Genomic DNA, 20,700 nt, shown 5'->3' with positions numbered 1-20,700 from the left:
AAGCTTGCTTGTACTGTTTCAATGAATAGTTCATCACTTCAGTTGCTGTTGTGTTCCAGTCATCTATTTTCTTGACTTTAACAACAGACTTGGTGAAAGCAGAGCAGAGCGCTACCTTTGCCCAAGGACACAGAGAGACAACAAGATTAGGTAGTTGTGCCTGAAAACTAAGTGAGTTAAGTATGTTGCATGACACCATGTGTGTGCGTGCGTGGGGGTGTGCATGTTGGTGTGAGTGTGCGGATACCCCATTGCCGTGACAGTTTGCAAGGCAAGACTCCAGCTCGGTAAAAGAGGCATTTTGGCATTTGCGGTCTCTGCACACCTGGAAGAACACAGGCAGAAAGATCACAGACAGTGATAAAGATGACAGCACACACTTATACAGACTTTGATCAGCCTTGTGTTTGCACCCTCGGGCTCTGGAACAACTTGTATGCCTATGGAAATCAGGAAATGGTACCAGCATCTTTAATTAAAAGAGCAGTTTTACAGATATGCTTTTGGAACTTATAGTGGTGTTGTTGGATGAAATCAGCAACATGCCTCATTTACCTACCAGCATCCTTAATGTAGAAAATATATTGTTCTGACAAACAAAATGACTAAACAGAGTGTCCTTTTTTTCTTCCATTTTTTAAGCAGTAATGAAGTTTCAATATTTTCCCCTCAGTTTGCAGCTTATTTCCCTGGAGTTACATCTGATCACAGTAGTCAGCACAGAAACGAACCGTTTCCTAACAGGAAAGCCCAACAGATACTCCCACATTCTGATTAAACTCAACACTTCACTATTGACATTTTCCACTAACTGTGTTTTAAGGTGTTGAGGTTTAATAAGGCAACAATTATTGGTTTTGATAATTTTTTCTTCACATCATGGCAAAAGGGAAACATTGTTTTAACAACGATCCAACCTGATAAACCTACAAATAGGTTTCTGGACTTTAATTCAAAGTTTGGTCTCAGTTAATCAAATGTCTAATCAGTAATAAAACCTCTTTCAAAATATACAATTAACTACATAAGGCTACTTTACTTTCTCATTCTTCTTGTTTAAATATTAATTCGTTATTTTAATATTTTCTTAAATTTTGATGAGCATTTTAAAGATGTAAATTTCAGAAATAGTGTAAAATTTTATAAATGTTTTATCCAATGATTTCATCCCCAATTCTAAGAAACAAGCGACACAAAAGATGACTAGAAATTACGTCTTATGAAGTGATAGTATAATTTACTTTAGGTAAAGTCAGTTACTTTTAGTTCAGAATAACAGTAGACAGCATTAATATCAACTGGCTAATGTTTAGCTGCTTTTCTGTTTGCTGTCAGGACAGTAGTGAGCTAAGGCCTGAGCTCCACAACACTGAAGGGCTGCTGTGGTATCAGAAAGTAAACGCTCAGAGACAAATGCTTTGGGTTGTAGAACGCAAAACGAGACGCATCCATGAACCGTCCACAGCTCAAGTCTACTTTAGTGTTCCTACAAAACTTGAACCCACTGTGGTAAAGAACGGTTATATTTGGGACATTTCAATCTCATTTGACCAAAGTACTTCCTTCCACATGTTTCCCTACATGGCAACAATTTTCTTCTGGCAAGTCTTCTTGGTAGGAGTTCATAATATTAGAAGACATAGTTGATCCATCTCTCAATAATCTCATGAGTCATTAAAAACTAAACAGTGATAAAGTATTTCTGCTTTCAATTCATTACACACATAGAGATCTTCTGATAGAGAACATTGTTTCCAATTACTGGAAAAATGCTGTCCATGATTCCTATATCTCTGGTTTTATTACAAAGTTACATTTGGATACATCAGCTGTTTGGAAGTGAGACAACTTTGTGTCAGGTTCCTAATGACTTACCATAAAATCTGCTGCACTAAACAACAATCACCAAATATATTTCTGACATATAAAAGCAAGTCAGTCAGACCAGGACAGTCTGACACAAATTCAGTCAATTTTGTTGTTCAAATAAACATTTAGTGGAACTCTGCCATGAAACCATCTACACTCACCTGCAGAGGGAAGGGTTTGGTTGTTTTTATATATGCTGGTGCTAATGCTAATATTCATATCATTATGCACTAGTACTGTTATTGGTAACAATAAAATTAACTTTGCAGAGTTGATCTATATGTGAGTGGGTGACTAGAGGCAGAGCTTGTGTGCATTCACTGCAGAGAAAAGTTCAACTCAATAAGACGACTCAGAATTCATCATGGTAGATGGCAGACAGTATTATCTGCTGCCTATTCATTATACATTACTCAGGCAGCGCTAGTCAGGCCTTGGAGCGCCAGCTGAAATGGAATTTAAAAGGGAGGATTGTGATGCAGAGGAAAAGGAAATAAGACAAACAGGGAAAAAAATTATTTTGCTGGTGAAATGATAGAGGGTGCATTACCACCACATTTTATACAGACCGTTTTTTTTTTTATTATATAAAATCAGTTTTACTTTACAAAGTTATGGGTTTTTGTGCCTAGAAATGGTTTTGCTTTAAAACCCAGTGTTCTAGTTTGCATGCTGAATAATAAATCAAATTGACAGAATAATGTTAATTAGACAAAATGCTAAGACGGATCAATCTCCCACAGGACTAATGGCATTTTGTTTTGTATGAGGTGGGCTGAGAAAGAACCCTGTGTGTTTACTGCAAAAGCAAAGAGAATGTTGACAATTATCTTTAGGCTGCACAAACCCTTCTGCATAATAAAAATATTCAAAAGCTGTTAGGGAACAGAAAGTGAAATAATTAGTTAATTAGTGTAACTTTGCTCATACACATTTATATGCATACAGCCAGAATCGCTTTTAGAAGTACTAGTTCACTTGGTCGGCAACAAGACTTTGGTATGTTATTAATGCACCTTAAAGTAAAATAAATATCAATGGCAGGAGCCAAAATTTCCCTGCAGAAGAAAGTTTTTTAAAACATCAGAGCTCCCTGACTTGCTTCGTTTATTCTCCCTGTAACAGTATACTGCTGTTTTTAATTGAAGACCTGATCATTTACATGGGGTTTAGTAATTTTGACAGATTTATTTTTTCTGCAACCGAAAAACAAAATGTCTCCTACTTTCAAATAACTGAAAAGTATTTTAAATCAAACAAACTGTCAACTAAACAAGAGTTTAAGACAGCAACCTAGAAAAAAAAATGTGCATAAATCAGGTGAACATTTACATGGGGCAAATAAGCACAGGCCACATCACAATATGCCACCTTGGACTTATCTTCTTTTATTAGTTTCAGATTGAGCTTTTATTATCAAGTCCATTTTTGTCCTTTTGGCTAACGGTTTTAAACTTAAATGTGAATTCTGGTCACATCTTAAAATTGATCAGGAGTATACCAACCTTGCCCTCTCCACACTTGGTGCCAGTCATGACAAGACCGGGATCAGGCAGGTCACCCTGGCCGTCCTGAGTGCTGTAAACATAGGTGCCACGGCACTTAACCTCAATGCCGCCTGTCTTGATGGTTGTGTCGATGGAAACGGCGTTGGTGCCTTTGGGCTTCTTGGCAGCACTGTGGCACTGAATCTTGCCACATTTGGCATCACTAAGTAGAAAAACAAGCACAAAATATGAATTTTCAATTATTTTCAGACTCTGAGGCACAGAAAGGAGATAAAACAGATTCCTTGGTGCAGTCAGTTGGGTCTAAACATCAAGGAATTTCTAGCTACTGTAATGGAAATTTTTAAATATGTTTGCTTAATTCCCTTTAATCATCTGTCTGTCTGTCTATATGTGTGTGTGTGTGTATATATCATATAGATATCAGTCAGTGTCTGGATAACATCCAGCATATCAGAGAAAACTGTACGTTTTTAAGTTGAGAGATCCACACTATAAATAATGGCTACAAATAAATTCCATGTGTTTATTAATAAAGCAATCAAAGGATTTCAGATGTTTTAGTTCAGTACACCATAGAAACTTGTAAAAAATGTTTATGCCACAAAGCAGACTGTTAATGTTTGACCTCAACAGCCCACTCCCAATAACTTCCACCAATCAGTGTTCTAGGCAGCCTTTATGTAAGCCGGGAGGCAGAACCTGAAATGTTCAGAAAAAAGTCGCTCTAATGAGTCCGGCTTGTACAGTTTATAGCTACTAGAGCAGGGAAGCACACACACACTCACACCGAATCAGGAGCTCAACAGTTAGGCAGTTAGCCACACTCTCTGCACATATCATTGAATCCTTGAGCCAGACACTGAACCACACACTTGTTGGTGTGCCAGTGTGTGCATGAAAGAGAAAGAAGTGCAAACACTTCTGCATGTTAAAACAAAGAAAGTGAGGAGTTCATGACAAAGAAATGGAGGACAGAGACAAGGTCATATCTGTGCTCTGAATAATCAACAGGAAGGTCTATTGAGTGGCTCATTCCCAGTTAGTTGTTATAGACTATTTCAAAGCTAAACTTTTTACATAATGAAACTTAGCATTAGAAGCCAAGGACAGATAGTGCTGCTGTGCAGGTGTCTTAATACCAGACACATTTACATATCCTCAATTGATTCAGTGAGTCAGTAACACCTCCATCTCTTATGTGAAATTCTGTAATGGATTCAGACATCAGTGGCTCATGCAGACAGCCATCAAGCACTATAATCCACTAGCTCATTAGCATTGCTAAACAGCTAATTTAGCTCTCTGTGGCCTGAGTGTTCAGAATCCCTGACCGTGGGTGCACAAGTGTCTCGGTATATGTGATGTTCACATTGTACTGTTTTCTGTTTGAGCCAATCCTAGTCACGCCCCTCATTTCCGTTATTCCTCGCACCTGCGTTGCTTCCTGATTGTCTCCCTTCTTAAGCCTCTCTCAGTCGCAACCACACTGCCAGATTATCGAACGCTTTCAGCAAGTAGTTTTCCAGCACTTTTACTTCGCCCTCATAGCCACGACCACGCTTTGTTCCTCGGACCTGCCCCTTTTGCCTTGCCCTTGTCGGACTGTTACTATCGCCCTTCTGGATCTCGACCCACGCCTGTTTCAGTTACACCGCTCTCGCCCACTCCCACGGATTCTACCCTTAGCCCCGATCGTGCATGACCTCGGCCCGTCTGACTAAGGATTCGGATCTGGATTTGGTTCTTCTGCTGCCTAACTAGTTTGTACGCTGCCCTGCATCAGCGCTTCCCTCCCCAGGCACTTCCTGCCGAGCTCTGCGTCAGCACAGCATCCGCGCTCCTCCTGGTTCCTCAGCCGATCACTTCAGTTACTGATCGCCAAGCCAGGTTAGTGTTCCCTTCACACACGCAGTAACAGATCCTTTTGTTGCTATTTGTCCAGTCACCGATCTCTCCTCTCCGCCCCCCTTCGCAGTGCTGCAGCGGACGATCCTGCGTGCCCGGTTTAAGCTGCCTTTTAATAAATATCAGAGTTTTCTGCTCACTCCTGTGTCGTGGCTGATTTTCTGGGTCCCTCTAGTGAACCATTACAGTATGAACGGGAAAGTATTACAGTGAGAAATAACACTGTTTTAATAACACTTTTAAGTGGCTAAAGTGTTATTTGCTTTATGTTGAAGACCAAGTCCTGGTAAATTTTACAATTTTCGATTGACAGGTTTTCTGCTGAAAGGATATATATTTGCTTGGACAGAGTCAACAGCTTTTCATTCATAATGTGGTATTTACACAAAGAGTTAGATATTGTAGAAAAGTTACTTTGTGTTCAACCTCTAAAGTGCTGGACTATGAAATATTGACATCCTTGTGGACACCTCACAGGTAAGGGTTTACTAACACTACAGGGAATTCACACAGAAAACACTGTTGTAATGTCAACTGCTAATTGCGAATATATGATGCTAAAGACAAATCTGTCATTATTTTGTCCCTACTCATTAAAGAATTTGAGTTACAGATAATTTGTTCCCATAACTTGGAGGTTTTTCTGTATTAATGGGTTTTCATAGATAGAAAGAAAGGTATCTTTGTAACCAATATTTGAGTAAAAACAGTAATATTTGCCTTAAATATGTTATTAAACAGAGAAAAGGGTAAGACGTGCATATTTATTCTTTAAATGTAATCAGAATCTGTTTAAATTAGTACCGGCACATTGGAGATAACCCCCCCCCAAAAAAACAGAGAAGAAAAATTACCTACAGAATAATCCTGAACCACATTTCTCAACTCAGAGAAGCAAACTAGCCAAACTTTAAAGTATCTAAAGGCACCCCAGATCTGTTTTGACATTCCATACAAAGGAAAATTGGCTTAGACGATGTACGCAGCAAGTAGAACACATTAAAGTTAATGGTGTCTCATAGATGACCAGCGATTCACTGTGTCTCTGACTGTCCAACCAAGATAGAGCGGGGCTCAGAACTACACAGCAATTAGAAGAGGTTTGTCTGCTTGCTGCAGCCCTGTAGTTCCATACTTATCTTGCACTCTATCCTAATCATACGGGTGAAGAATATATGAGGATATTTGAGCACCTCTGCTTCAAATAGTTCAACAGAATTTAACATAAAGTATCTTAAACTTTCAAGTGATTGTTAGCATCAGTGCAAACATACCTTTTCTGACACTTTTTGTAGTTGCCGTGTTCATCTTTCCCACAGTTCCCAAATGCATTCCCTGCTGCATTGACGTCTTCAAAGCAGGCATCATGGGCTGGTTGAGCTCCTGGAAATGAAAAGCCTTCCATCAGTAAGTCACATGAACTCAGGGGTTTGGTGTTCTGGGAAAGGCCCGAACAAGCTGATGTGCTGACTAACAAACCAAGCAGGCCATCTGTCTACCACCAGGATGACGATGCTCAGCCTACACACTGTAAGTCTTGGCATGCACAACATCATATTGCTTATATACTGAGAAGCTGAGGTGTAGTCAGTGCAGAGATGTAACAATGTTTTCATTACCGTAACCCCAGAGCTGCAGGCACTGCTGTTCATGGGTGAGGCACATGCCGTTGTAGCAGTAGGCCTTTCCATACTGGCAGGAGGAGCCGTCAAGCAGGTAGACATTGGGAGGACAGTATGGAGAGGCCCCAGTACAGTACTCTGGGAGGTCACATGACCCTGCTGGCCCTCTGCACATGGTGCCTGCCTGCTTCAACTGGCAGAGACAGCAAGCAGAGAAAGGAGGAGGGAGGGAAGGACACAGTTTGAAGTGATACATCAGGTGAAATGAGAAGAACTGTTACTAATGAACCTGAAGGTAAAAGTTAAATATGGACCAAAACTATGTTTGATTCATACTTTGCACCATATTCTGTTTTTGGTCGAGGAATCTTGGTCAAAAGATGTGCTTTAGTCAAAGCTGGCTTCATGCTAGTAGTAAAGACTATTTATGCGATAAATTGATTTTATCAATTCATCAAATTTACAGTTTATGAAGATTTAATTTTTGGAAAATCTGGATTTGTTTTACACACTGCAGTCCTTGGGCTACTGTAGCTCAGAGAGATGTCAGTCAGTCAAGGGCTAACTTGTTTTACAGCTTGTATTTAGTTGGAGTTTGAATTCAGGTCACATCCCAGAAGTGTTAAGCTAAAAAGCAATTTTTAAAAATATTTTCTGTCATTTATAATTTCTCTTTAAGAAAAGAAGGGCAGAGAAATATAGATTATAAATGGAAATCAGATTTAGTTTGATAAAAGTGGACTAGAAAACTGGGACTAGACTAGAAAAGTCGTAGAATCATTTTGGATAAAAATTTATACTTACGTTTTATTATATATGATCTACTTTTCCAGGTTCTACCCTTACTGAAATCTGACTGTCTGATCTAGAAATTTACACAGTACAGTAATAAAAACAACCCCTTATATATAACCTGTGTGTACAAAGATATAACACTTGTCACACAACACATAGCCTGCAGAGTTACAAAGACAGTATTATTAAAAGACAGCACTCCCACAGAAAGAATGAGAGAAGACAGGGCTTTTCTTCTGCAAACTGCATTCTGTTACTGACATCTTCAATACTTTGCGTCTTCAGTCAGGTTGGAGCTCAGAGGAATTTGGCTTCAATCATCTATGTATTACAGTGAAATGCAAGGACTTCCATTTTAAAAAGGAGATGTGAGCTGAGATGAAAAGTGCCCATGTGATGTGAAGGTGATGAGCCATGCTGTGACAGAAGATCAGACATGTTATGGGTGCAGTGTGTCAATCCGCTGACATGAAGACTGACAGCAAACTAATGATACAGAGCTCCAGCTGCAGGCGGATTTCTCTCCAAACTTTGTTTTTGTATGTTTCTTACCTTACATGCATGGCAGCACACTCCGTGGGCACACTGAGCCCCCTCCCTGAGTGTACAATTATTGGCATTACAGCAGTCGTTGGTGCATTCCTGTAAATAATCACACACACCGACATTAAACCCCCCAAAACTGAACACCTTGTATGTAAGCAATACAAAGCAGCCGTATATATCATGTCTGTTTTTTAATACATAAAATTATTTTCTAAAACAAATTTATGGATGGTAAAAACTTTATTCTTCATTTGTTCTGATTTTTATATAACATCTTAAGACTATCTTTAAAGCAGCCAATCAAAATGAAGTCAGGCTCAAAAGAGCTTTGTAATGAACTCATTTATTGCTGTTAAAGTATTATGGCAAACCTTATTTATTTGAGCACAGAAATTTCCCATTCTTTGATTTATGATACTGGCAGTAACAGTATTTGTATTTCTATGGTTTACTGAAGAATAATTAGACATTTTTACAGTCAACATTTATAGTGTTTGACCCATTTGTTCAGAACATCAATAATTCACTCCAGTTATTAACAAATAAATCAAATCTTGATTCTCAGACATTTTTCTTGTTGAGAACTGATCTCTTGACTTGTTTTTCTCCAACTGCCATTTGAGAACTGACCACACAATATCAGTGAAATCTTCTGCTTGTACTTCCGGCAGGATTTCAGTCAGTGTGGCTTTGTAGTAGAAGACTTCTAAACAGGAGTTGTTTCTGTACTGATAAAACCTTATGTTCTCCCGCTGGCTGCTTATCTTGAAAATTTTGAATCCAGAAAACACTTCTGCTGTAACATTTTGACCAGTTGCTTCCTTTCACATGAAGCCACTTTGATGCAAAGTGATAACAGCGGTGAACTTCATTGTGGAGGTACCAATTACTAATGGATGATGCTCTGACTTTACTGAAAAGTTGTTTGATGATAAACTATTGTATTTTTGTTCCAGCACATATTATTATTACAAACTACACCTTTTAATTAATGATGCTCTTTGTAATAAATTGTCCCCTTATGCTCTGCAGTGAGAGAAGTTTAACTGACAGACCCGCCAACTAGGTCATGTCTGCATGTTTGCAGTTAACAATATTCACCCCACTGTTGCCAATTTAGTGTCTTTGTCACTGTATTTAATAACGTTTCAGCAAAAAAAATTGGTAACAAGCTTTTTAATTGTCTAGAATACTACAATCCCCTAATTATTGATATGCATCTTGGTGTCTGGGTCCAGCTAAAGTTCGTAGTTTTGCTTATAATCACACAAAGTTCATTGTTTTTATTTTTCCTGGAAGACTTGGATTCAAATGCTTCTGCATGAAGCTTTATGGTCGGAGAGGTGATGGGAAAGTATTCAACATATCAACTACAAATATTTAAATAGAAACACCAACAGATGAGAGAGCCAGTTCCACAGACTTGACAGCTGTGACTGACAAGTCCCCGTTTCAACAGATGTTGGAGGGAAAAGCACAAAAACAAAACATCCAGAGAGCTGCCTTTGTTGCCGCTCTCGTGTCAGACAGCATACACAAAAGACACCATCTCCAGTTGCCATGGTGCCCTAAGGAGAGTCACGGTTGTGCTCAAAACAAAGCTCAGAGTTGACTCAAGCAAGAAGAAGAAAAGCCAATTATACCAGCAGGAAATAAGGAGGAAAGATTATGGGCCAACGCAAAAATCCCCAACAAAAATCACTCCTTTATTTTCTATAATTCGTTTGAGAAAGACAAGAACAGCAATGGTGGACTTGTGAAAAAAAAAAAAAAAAAAAGAAATCGGCCTAACGTTTAGTACAAATAAAACCTTTAGCTTTATGATTAAATATTTATGGTTAGAGGTACTTTGATTTACAAAACAGATTGTAACTAGTTTTCTGAAAAAAACAGGAATCTTGTTTCAAGTGTGAAACTCCCTTCAGTGCATGTTGGATCATTAAACCATGCTCTGCAGCTCGTCTCATTTGCAATGCTAAGAACAGGTGGCTTGTCAGCGCTGTGATCCTGACTGTCAGCTCTGCTCTGAGAGGGAGTCATAACAAACACTCATCAGCACTGGTGCTGCTGCTGGCAGCTAACAATTTGCTTCCTCCATTTCAATTTGCCCATCTTTGCACAAACCATAGCAGGTTTACTTAACCTCTGGCTTTACCCAGCACAAACATTCATTCTGATATCAGGAAACTTTCAGCTGTGTTGCACTGCTGGGATGCTTAATGTACAAATGATTAATTACAGAGGAATTTGTGAAAGGTTTATTTTCTGAGTTGAAGAGGTTCATGTGAGGCTTAGGGAGGAGAAGTTCCTCCTGTTGCTCCAACACTTGAGCTAGCCTGTGTCCACGGGAATCACCTCATTACAGCAATAAATCCTGTCATCTCAATATAAACCTGTTATATTTTTTATTGTTTGGGCTTCAGATATGGGATTAAACAGTTTTTATGATAAGAACTGCTTTGTCCAGAGAGCTTAGAGGTTTTTTAACACCTAAAACCACAAAGAGACCATTTCACAGACCTTCAGTCAAGACCAGCTTTACAGATTACAACAAAGTCTGGGAGGTTAAAACCATGGATAGCAGATGGATAGAAGCTGTCAGTCACAAGGACTGTCAGTCTTCAGTTTATTCAGATTAGCAGCCAACACTTTTCACAAAATAAGAAGACTAACGTTCATGTACTTCATGAGCAAGATGAAATCAAATATTGCAGTATGGAGAAGGTACGAGTCTAATCATTAGTAACCATGGAGAAAATACCCACTATCATGTGTCCTAGCATATATGAAAAAAAATGGCATAGCATCTAGACTTTAAGTCTGCCCTAATGAAAGCGGAATTGCTTTCACTAGAGCAACACAGTGGTAGTGATTTCTATCACTGTGTTCATGACACAGTGGTAGAAATCATGTCCCATGAATTTAGGCAAAGTCAGCGACTTCATCAAATCAACAAATATGTCAGGGGAGAGAAGGTATGGTTTGGTTTCTAAGCTAACCATTTACAAATTTTGTAAATATCTGTGTATGAGCCCTAGCTAGCTGTGCTGCTTCCACGGACAAGCTAACTCAACATAAGCAAGTAGAAGCCATGGCTATACTGGTGAAAACAACCTGGGAAAACAATCACAGTTCAATACTCCTGTCCCTCACTTTCAATGTCCATCATGGTGCCTCAACATAATGAGGTGACCTAGCTGCAAAAGGTCAATATCAGAAGTCATCGCACATGGACACTAAATGCTTGGAGGAAAAAGCTACACATACAAAGGTAAAGGCGGTTCATGCGCATTCAACGTATGAAAGTTCTGTGCCTTAAATAATTCCAGCCAAGGTACTCACATCAGGCTCCCCACAATCACACTCTTCTCCTTCCTCCACAAAACCATTGCCACACTTCTTGCCTCCCACCAAATCCTTCATGTTGGGCATGTTATAGAGGCACATGCCCCCCCCCTTCTGGAAGTAGCTGTCCAGGTCCCGTTTGCTGCAGCGGCTGAAGACTCGAGGGAAAGGATGTCTGGAATTTGGAATCAATAAAATCATTTAATGGTAATGAAGCAACATAAAAAACTATTTTTATGTATGGTGTTTAGATAAAAGCTACATGTAGTAAAACTAATTAAACAAGAAAATAATAAACAATTGTTAGCCAGAATATTTACAGTGTCTCTGTTCTAATTAAGCAAGATCAAAATCCTTCTGATAAAAATATAGAAGTTAATTAAATAACAGACTTTGTGTAGCCAATTTAACAGTGGATAAATTATGAATAACTTCCTGATTTGTTTTAAGAGAAGATATGACCAAGTTCATGTTTATGATGCAGGGCCTGGCACTCACCCAGTGGCGGCAGCCATGACGCAGCCCCCCTGTTCCGAGCTGGCCTCCACGCAGCAGCCGTCATGGTCGTGGCTCATGCCCACGTTGTGGCCAATCTCGTGGGCCATGGTAGCCGCTGCGCCGATCGGCAGGTCTGAGTGGTCCTGTGGAAGGCAGTCAGAGGTAACTATATCCAAGGTGTTACTGCAGGTACTTTGGCTCAATGCAAACACTAACTAAAGTTGTACTGATTATGTTGTGCATTATATGTTTTTAAACCTTTGCTTGAGAAAACACCAGCAATATAACTCATTGGAACATTTAGGAGATATTTGGGGGGATTTACCAATCAATTTTTTTGTCTCAATCACTTCATGATATTTTAAGAAATTTAAAATAACAGTCTTGTGGCTCTTTCAAATACAATAAAAAGGGTGAGTGTGAAGTGTGTGTGAAGATGTGCTTGTTAGAAACAGCAGATCTGGATTCCACAGGCTGCTGCTGCCCACAGGACAGATCACAGCTTATTAGAAACTAATCATGCTTGGAAAAGCTATCGATCTCTCTGACAACTTATAGACACATCCAGCTGAACGAGCTGAGCGCTGCTGCAGAGTGGATACTGACATGCTGCAAAGAGAAGGCCTGGCTGGGAAAAACCCACATAACAGAGAAGATGGAGAAAGATTTTCTGTGACTGGTTGGTTACATCCAGTCCTTTCATTTCATAAAAGATTTTATAATAAATTTATCTCATTACTGAGCAAAAGTGCACCATTCTACCCAATTTGCTTATGGTGTCAAAAATCACAAGTGGAACTTGTCCCCATGTGATTTCCAGTTTCTCATGAACCAGTGCAAAGTGTGTGAGTGACCTCTCAAACCCAAAGATTTTACTGTTTTTCATAAACAGCTTCTCCATTTTGCATTTATTTAATAAATTACAGCAAAATGTAGAAACTGTGTTTTTACCTGAAGTTAGATTTAAAATTCTCAGGACTTGCTAACAACCACATCTCTTTTATCATGTTCTGATTTATGAAAGCCTTAGAACTAAAATAAGATGTACTTTGTTTTTGACATCTGAGTCATACTTTTGACCAACATTTTTATACCTATATCTACTCCACAAACCTGTCTGGCTGCCGTTAGGAAGCTATGAACTAACTAAAGTTGTACTGATTATGTACAACTTTAGTCAACTTAATCAAAGACAGGATAAAAACAAGAATAGAGTGACCAGAACAAGCAAAAAGGAATGTGGAAAATTGGACCAATAAAGATAAAATACAGTAAATTCCAAAGTGCTTTACGCTACATTCAGGCTACATTTACAGTACTGAATGAAACAAGCATCATAATCCTGCACCAGAAGAAGCCAAAGGCTGAAATTATAATGCCATTCTATTATCATTCAAACTGACTTCTCTACATAAGTTGCAGTCAATGCACCACAAAAAGCCACCGCTTGTAGCTGTGCTTTTGTTTTATCAGCTTCCATCGTCTTATGATCTTGCGACCATACAGCCACGTCATTGCAGAAGAACTTTAAAATCCATCTAGAAACCGCTCCATCCATTACTACTGCTGTAAACAGAGCGCTGTGTGATGTCTACCGTCTTCTTCTGTGCACGAAGGTCGCTTTGAGGTCATACACTATTCATACAGTAGTCACATTTAATTAGCAGTAGATTTTAGAAAAAAATTTAATTGGGCATCAAGTCCTGCTGGTAAGCTGCATTGTATTCACAGGCTGTGTGGAGGCATTTGTGATGTCCTCAGTCCCATCACCACCAGCACCAGTCCAGTACCAGTATAGCACCAGTATAGAACCAGTACTAACAGCAGAAAACTGGGCCCAGCTGCCTACACTTTGCTCATCAGAACCACAGAATGAATTCTGAATTTTTCACATCATGGAGTAGAATTTGCTCACCATAAATACAACAGGCTCTAGATCAGTTTTGACCTTTTTACTGTTGGACCTGGAACTTGAGTCTTTACTGTAATCACTTAATTGGATCTTTACTGTGAAGAAAAACCTGAAGCAAAATGTGGATAATGTGGAGCTCTGAGCTAGACCAACAGCAGCAGCAGTCAACAGAACTCCAGCTAAGACAGTAAAAATGCAACAAGAAGGAAAATGTCTTGCCACATACCACAGTGATGCCTCCTGAGTTTTCTAGGCTGCACATTCCTTCCAGTGGCGCCATCCCGATTGTTGTCCCCTTGAAAATCACGCCGCTATTACACACACACACACAGAGGAAAATCACATCGCGTTTTAATCTCCTGCCCTATTTGGCTGTGTATTGATTGTAAATGCAACCGCAGAAACATGTCAGGTCTGTTAAAGGGATACTTTTTTAGTATCCCTCCGCTATGAGGGATCTATACAGCTGCTGACTGTTAACAGCTTACACATCAAAGTGTGTTAAAACACCTAAAAATTCCTGATCAACTTTTTCTAATCTGTCACTTTATGATCTCAGAAAATATAAAATTATGAGACCTGAAGCTGACAGGTTTATGTGGAGTCAAATTGAACTCTCATTTCTAGTAGAGGAACAATCCTGATAATTAATCCAGGAGGCGGATTTTATTTCACCAGTCAGCTCCTCCTGAGGTGGCTGATGTACTGAGAAATGACAGATTGGTGCTTTTAGTGGAGAAAACTTCTACAATGATAAAAACGCACCATTTCAGCTGTTTCCTGTGGCTTTTAGAATAAAACCAAGATTATTAAAAACACCTACAGTATTCCTAAAACTGTATAGATTAAATTATTTAATAGTGGTTTTCATAGTATTATCATTTTAGTTTTTGAATATAAGCCTTTTTCTGCTTTTTAGACCTTAATCATAAATGATAGTAGCTCTTACTGCCGAATTGTAAAGCCTCCCTTCCAGAATTCCACCTCCCATATGGACTTTTTTGTCATTTTTGTGAAGGAAGAGAAATGAAGGTTTTATTGAACACTTCTGAAAATGCCTGTGGTCTGGTTGGGTGGAGAATGTTAAAAATCCTAATGCAAAGCTTTAAATTGAATGTTTTCCAAGTGGCAGCAGTGGAAGCTCCATGAATCCGTGGATGGAATCCAGTAAAGTAGTGTCTGTGTCTCAGTAGCAGGAGGTAGCAGGCACAGGCAGCTGTCACAGACTCTGTCCTTTTTGGAACTTTACATTACAGTTCTTCCTCTCTGGTGTGTTTATGCAGCCTGTAAAAACTCCAGCCTGTCAGCGTGGAGGGAAAGATGCAGCACTCAGGAAGTGATCCTTCTTTCTCATGTCAGCTCCTGTCTTTAAGACAGACATCATCATCATCTAAGATAATGTCTCACTCTGCCACTGTCCCTCCCTTATTGTCCTTTACAACAATTTGAGATGCAGCAGCAAATCCTCACACATTCATATCTACATACTGTATATAAAATACAAAATGAGTAAAAACAAAAAGCAGGTTTTCAAATTGTGAAGTCATTTTGTTAGACAACAAGCTATTCAAACAAAACTGGCACCAGTCACCTCCGACCCATAGAACCATGTCAGACATTGTTTTCCTGAGAATTATTTATTTGGAGGAGCTTATTATGTTTTCTTTCTATATTGCTTAGGTGCATTTTTCTAATCAAATTAAAACTCTCATAACTCTGTTAAACCTCATTCCTCCTAACAAACTGCAACATGTTTAGGTCCCACAATAACTGCTTCCATACAATTATTTGCTGTTTTATATCATTTATTCTTATGTATTATACATCTTATGTCAGTCAAAATCAACTACACTAATTAATGTTGAATAGTCATTCCCTTTAAAACTAAAAGTCCTCACTTCATTAAATTGACTGATTTTGACATCTGTCAATTGATGTATTTACTCATACAGTTGTCCTACCTTCATCATTACAGTATTTTAGTTGATATGATAAAGCTTCATTTTAGGAACAGAATTTACAATACTATGACCAAAAAATAAGAGTTTCGTAATAGGTGCCGCTGCTGACTCAACAGGTGACGCACCAATATGAACTTTTTCTATATTTCAGCCTTTGACAGTTTAGAAGCAGTCAACTCAGACTAAGGAACAACTTGTCTTGTAGCTAACAGCGCTTGGCAAAAACATCATATGAATACAACCCACATAGGTCAGTGTCTCACACTGGCACTAACGGGGAGAATATGTTTAATCTCCCAGCAAGTTATTTAACCCCGACAGCTTCTCACTGTTGAAGAGCAATCCAAGGAGGATGCATCCTGCAGCTGTAGAAAGAAATCTCACCCTGCGGGGTCAACACTGCCGAGAATGCTGAAGCTGGGTGAGGAGGTGTGGATTTCTAAAACCTGGAAAGATAGTTTGTGGATGTGTATTTCCATGTATACAGCCAAGTCGGTTCTAAAAAAGGCTGCTTATAGATCATAATGATTGGACGATGGAGAAATAAACAATGGAGTCTAACGAGTTATGCTTTAAAAATTAACCAGTGCTCACAAGCAGAAACGGTCGCAGTGGGCCCAGCCGTACATGAAGATTAATTTTCTAACAGACTTGTTCACTGATGACTACTGTGCAACCCTGGATGGTCCAGATTGGTGGTGGATGGCCACCACGTCCCAACACGGCTGTGACGTCAGCAAGGAGGTGGTGGAGTCATTTTTTGGGCCGAAATCATGGGGAGAGAGCTGGTCGGCCCCTTCAGAGTCCCCAAAGGTGTGAAAATGACCTCAGCAAAGTATATAGACTTTCTGACCGATTACTTTCTTTCATAGTTCAAAACAAAGAGCCATACCTTCCATAGCAAAATCATCTTCATGGATGACAATGCACCATCTCATGTTGCAAGCAATACCACTGTGTCATTGGCTGCTATGGGCATAAAAGGGGAGAAACTCATGGTGTGGTCACCATCCTCCTCTGACCTCAACCCTATTGAGAACCTTTGGAGTATCCTCAAGCAGAAGATCTGAGGGTGGAATGCAGTTCATATCAAAACAGCAGCTCTGGGAAGATATTCTGACATCCTGCAAAGAAATTCAAGCAGAAACTATCCACAAACTCACAAGTTCAATGGATGCAAGAATTGTGCAGGTGATATCAAAGAAGGGGTCCTATGTTGTAACTCGGTCTATTAAGATGTTTTTGATTTAAATAGCTTTTGATTTTAGTACATGTGAACACTTAATGCTGCACATTCAAGGAATGACCGTTTACAGTTCTTTTATAATCCATAAAATGTTTAGAAAATCTGCTGTACATAATAATTTGGAACAGTGCATTTTGAGTTTTTTATTTTTGAAAAAAATACTGTTCTCATGGGAAGCTTTGTTCAGTAAAATTTGATTTATACTGTAATAGTTCATGACTTGAAAATTATACAGACCATCATTTGCATTGACCATTTAAGAAAATCTGAGAAAATATCACTTGCATAATAATTTGAAACACGGTGTATGTATCAAAAAACAAACTTAATTGACCAGAATATCCTGAATAAGTATGTTCTCCCATCAGTAGATAATTATTTGTGCCATGATTTGTGGCTGTAGAGGTTTGGACCCAAAAGCAGAGAGATAGAAAAAAAAGAGGCCAATGTGGCCTCTTTTTTGAGTTATTTTCATGTTTTCTTAATATTTGCTGTTTTGAATTTGTTTTGCTGTAGTATTTTGAAGTTATTCACATTTGCTGTTATATTTATTTTGGGTTTATTTTTGGTTTGCTGTATTGCACGTTTTTCTGACTTTTTGTGTTTGGCCTTTGAGGGTGGCGTTACCAAGCACGGCCCGCTGGAGATGCTCACGTTGGCTGGCACAAGTGTTCCCTATTAGTTGAGCAGTGTACCATCAAGGTAATCGGAGGAATGAAAAGGGTAGCTCTCATTTTAACCAGGTGGCATTGCTGTCGTATTCTGCTTCAGGTTTACTTAGCTCAATACTAACACTTGGGTGCCACATGGAAGCAGCAACTGAGTATGATAATTTAACGAAAATAGCCAGAGAGTACAAAAGTCCAGGCAGCTCAGGTGAGCACTGTAGCTAGAAACTCAGACACTGGTAGCACTGGAAAACTTAACAAGACACGACGTAAGACAGCTAAGATAAGAATCCGAAGGGGAAACACAGATACAGTTGGGATTAAATACACAAAAGGAAATCAGGGAACAAAAGACACAGCTGGGAGCAATCAGGGCAGACAAGAAACTAAATTAACACACAGCAAAACCAAATTCTCACAGTTTGCTCATGAAATGAAATAGTTATTAAAAGTAGAGCTAAATTGGAAGATTGAGCTTTGCAGTCGAAACCTTTAAATAACTGACATAATCAGTTTATCTGTGAGTAGAGAAAATCAAATCATTTTCATTTCAATTTGGAGCAAATTAACATTAGATTTGCTAGAGTGAGATTAGATTCTGCGTGCATCACTCCTTGTGTCTTACTCCTTAGATCAACTTCAGTAACAGTGTGTGTTTGTGTATTTTTAGCAAGGGCTCCATCATGTCCTCCCTCGTTTCAAGGCTGCTGAAGCTGAGGAGTAACTTTGTGTCTCTTACGTCAGCAGCTGGGCGTTGTCGTGCTTTTTACGAGATTTCAGCTTTTGCCTCCACTGGAGGAAAGACCAGAGGGTGGCGTTTGGTTCTTCTGAGATGATACACTGATCTCTGTCAGTCCAAACCTCCAGGCCAATGAGAGGCACACGGATGTTTAGAGCCCTGTAGAACTAAACAGACACACAAAACCACCAGTAAGTATCCAACAGTACACACACACACACACAGCCACACACACACCCGCATGTCTTTCTATCTTCACAAGGACTTTGCATTGACTTCCATTCATTTCTTATGCATTTCTATAGCTTAACCATGGCCTTCACCATAATCCTAAGCGTTACCACTACAAACCTAGCCTAAACTCAATTCACACCCCAATCCTAAACATAACCCATAAAACAGCACTTCTTTAATTGAGCCCTGGGCTTTGGACCCCATAAAAAGAAGTGGATCCTCACAATGTAGCATTTACTGAAAAATCTGCCTTACAAGTTGATAAATGCTAAAACACACATACACACACATGTTCAATTCACAGTCTTCCCTTAAGCTCCTATAAGAGAGTCTGGTCACGCAAGGCTTTCTCCTTGATCTCCTCCAGAATGCTGTTGAGGGACACGCCTGATTAAATCCCAATGAGACTTCATGGAAGAGTAAATATTTGTTTTAACTTCTCAATTACCGATTGTGCACATGGACTATAAAAGATAACAGGTAAAGAACGGTACAGTGGCAATGTGTGGTGTTAAGAAATGGAGGAGACTATTCTATTAGCTTATCAAATCCTCTGCAGAGAGTGGCAGACAGCTGCACATTATCCCAGCAAACTTACCTTATCCACATAATTGGCAATTTCCATTATCCTTGCCTTGGTCTTTTCATAGTTCCTGTCCTGTCGTTTGAACTGCAATAGTGAGAATAGATAGTATTAGTGTTATGACTCAAAGAGACTCCACTGTTCTTTACACAAACTAATGTCCTGTAAAATCACAACCCAAACCCTCAATGACAACCTAAGACTTAATCTTTGTTATTTAACTGTTGAAGTCAAAGAAATATGTTTCACTAACCCTAATCCAAAACCCTCCAAAAGTGAGACTGAGAAGAGGAACACCTTTTTTATGGGACATTGTAGAAAGACATAAAACTAATTCTTTGTATTTGTGTTTCTGATCCTTTTTTAAAGTGTTTCACATGCATTTTATAAAACACCAAATCTGCCAGGCTTAAGAAAAAGTTTAGTCACCTATAAACAGTCTGAGTTCCCAGAGTCAGAACATAATCAGCTGAATAAATCAGAATAAATAATCAGTCTGAGCATCTCAAGCATTCAGCATGATGCGGTGAGTGAATTCTCACAGGTGCAGGTTTGTAGGGAATCATAAGATTAAGTTTGTTTTTATTTAATCACTGCTTTATTTCTGTAATGATGTTGCCTATGTGTGACATATAATGAATGCATCACTGAGTAGTTTACACCACAAAATTTTTCAGTATGTCAAAATAAAATACGGGGTAGTCAGGTTTAATTTAAAATAATAATAATAAAAAAGCTACAGTTTTAGATGTTAGTAAAGTGATGATGGAACTTTAAGCAACATATTTTCTCTGATATTCAGGAATAACAGGCAACAGTGTAGTTCAGACTTTTTCAGTTGTCAAATAACAAAAAGGAATCTCTACAGAAATTATCTTGATGAGGTGTAACCTGTCATGAAGGTCATCTTATTGATCTTGTTTGTTTGAAAATACCTCTAAGCCAGGTTAAATTATTATCGTCTATCCTTATACTTTGTTGTCTTATTGTATTTGTGTGTTTTACAAGTATTAAACATCTACTTGCTCTCTCAAATGCCAGTCTACAGAACAGTCTCATAAATAAATGTAAACATGCAACACTATGATGTAATCTAAATTCAGCAGATGCATAAATACTAGATTGCCCCTTAGAAAGCTGCTCATTCTTTGATGTATTATGTTTCTGAGTTTTTCTTTAGTGAAAAAAAAACATTTGACGTAGTCTTTTATGATTTATGGTTTATTTGGAAACACTTTATTTGAAGGGGTGTGCATAAGACTGACA

At 38.8% G+C, this 20,700-nt stretch overlaps 1 protein-coding gene across 2 annotated transcripts in view; it reads right to left on the bottom strand.

Annotated features, from left to right (window-relative positions):
- LOC102218719 (disintegrin and metalloproteinase domain-containing protein 33-like) overlaps positions 1-20,700 on the bottom strand; it is a 148,617-nt gene that overhangs the window by 13,245 nt on the left and 114,672 nt on the right. For both annotated transcript variants that reach the window (XM_023345624.1, XM_023345625.1), the window contains exons 8-17: positions 19,450-19,521; positions 18,618-18,784; positions 14,230-14,314; positions 12,092-12,234; positions 11,591-11,768; positions 8,255-8,344; positions 6,905-7,100; positions 6,560-6,668; positions 3,375-3,579; positions 248-325 (exon numbers count right to left, since the gene is read on the bottom strand). In XM_023345624.1, the coding sequence (XP_023201392.1) occupies positions 248-325; positions 3,375-3,579; positions 6,560-6,668; positions 6,905-7,100; positions 8,255-8,344; positions 11,591-11,768; positions 12,092-12,234; positions 14,230-14,314; positions 18,618-18,784; positions 19,450-19,521 (1,323 nt within the window). The remainder of the gene's footprint in view (positions 1-247; positions 326-3,374; positions 3,580-6,559; positions 6,669-6,904; positions 7,101-8,254; positions 8,345-11,590; positions 11,769-12,091; positions 12,235-14,229; positions 14,315-18,617; positions 18,785-19,449; positions 19,522-20,700) is intronic.

The sequence above is a fragment of the Xiphophorus maculatus genome, chromosome 14 (genome assembly GCF_002775205.1).
Source record: "Xiphophorus maculatus strain JP 163 A chromosome 14, X_maculatus-5.0-male, whole genome shotgun sequence".
In the NCBI taxonomy this organism is placed as follows: domain Eukaryota; kingdom Metazoa; phylum Chordata; class Actinopteri; order Cyprinodontiformes; family Poeciliidae; genus Xiphophorus; species Xiphophorus maculatus.
The sequence above is the reverse complement of the archived record's forward strand: the minus strand, read 5'-3'. Positions and strand labels throughout refer to the sequence as shown.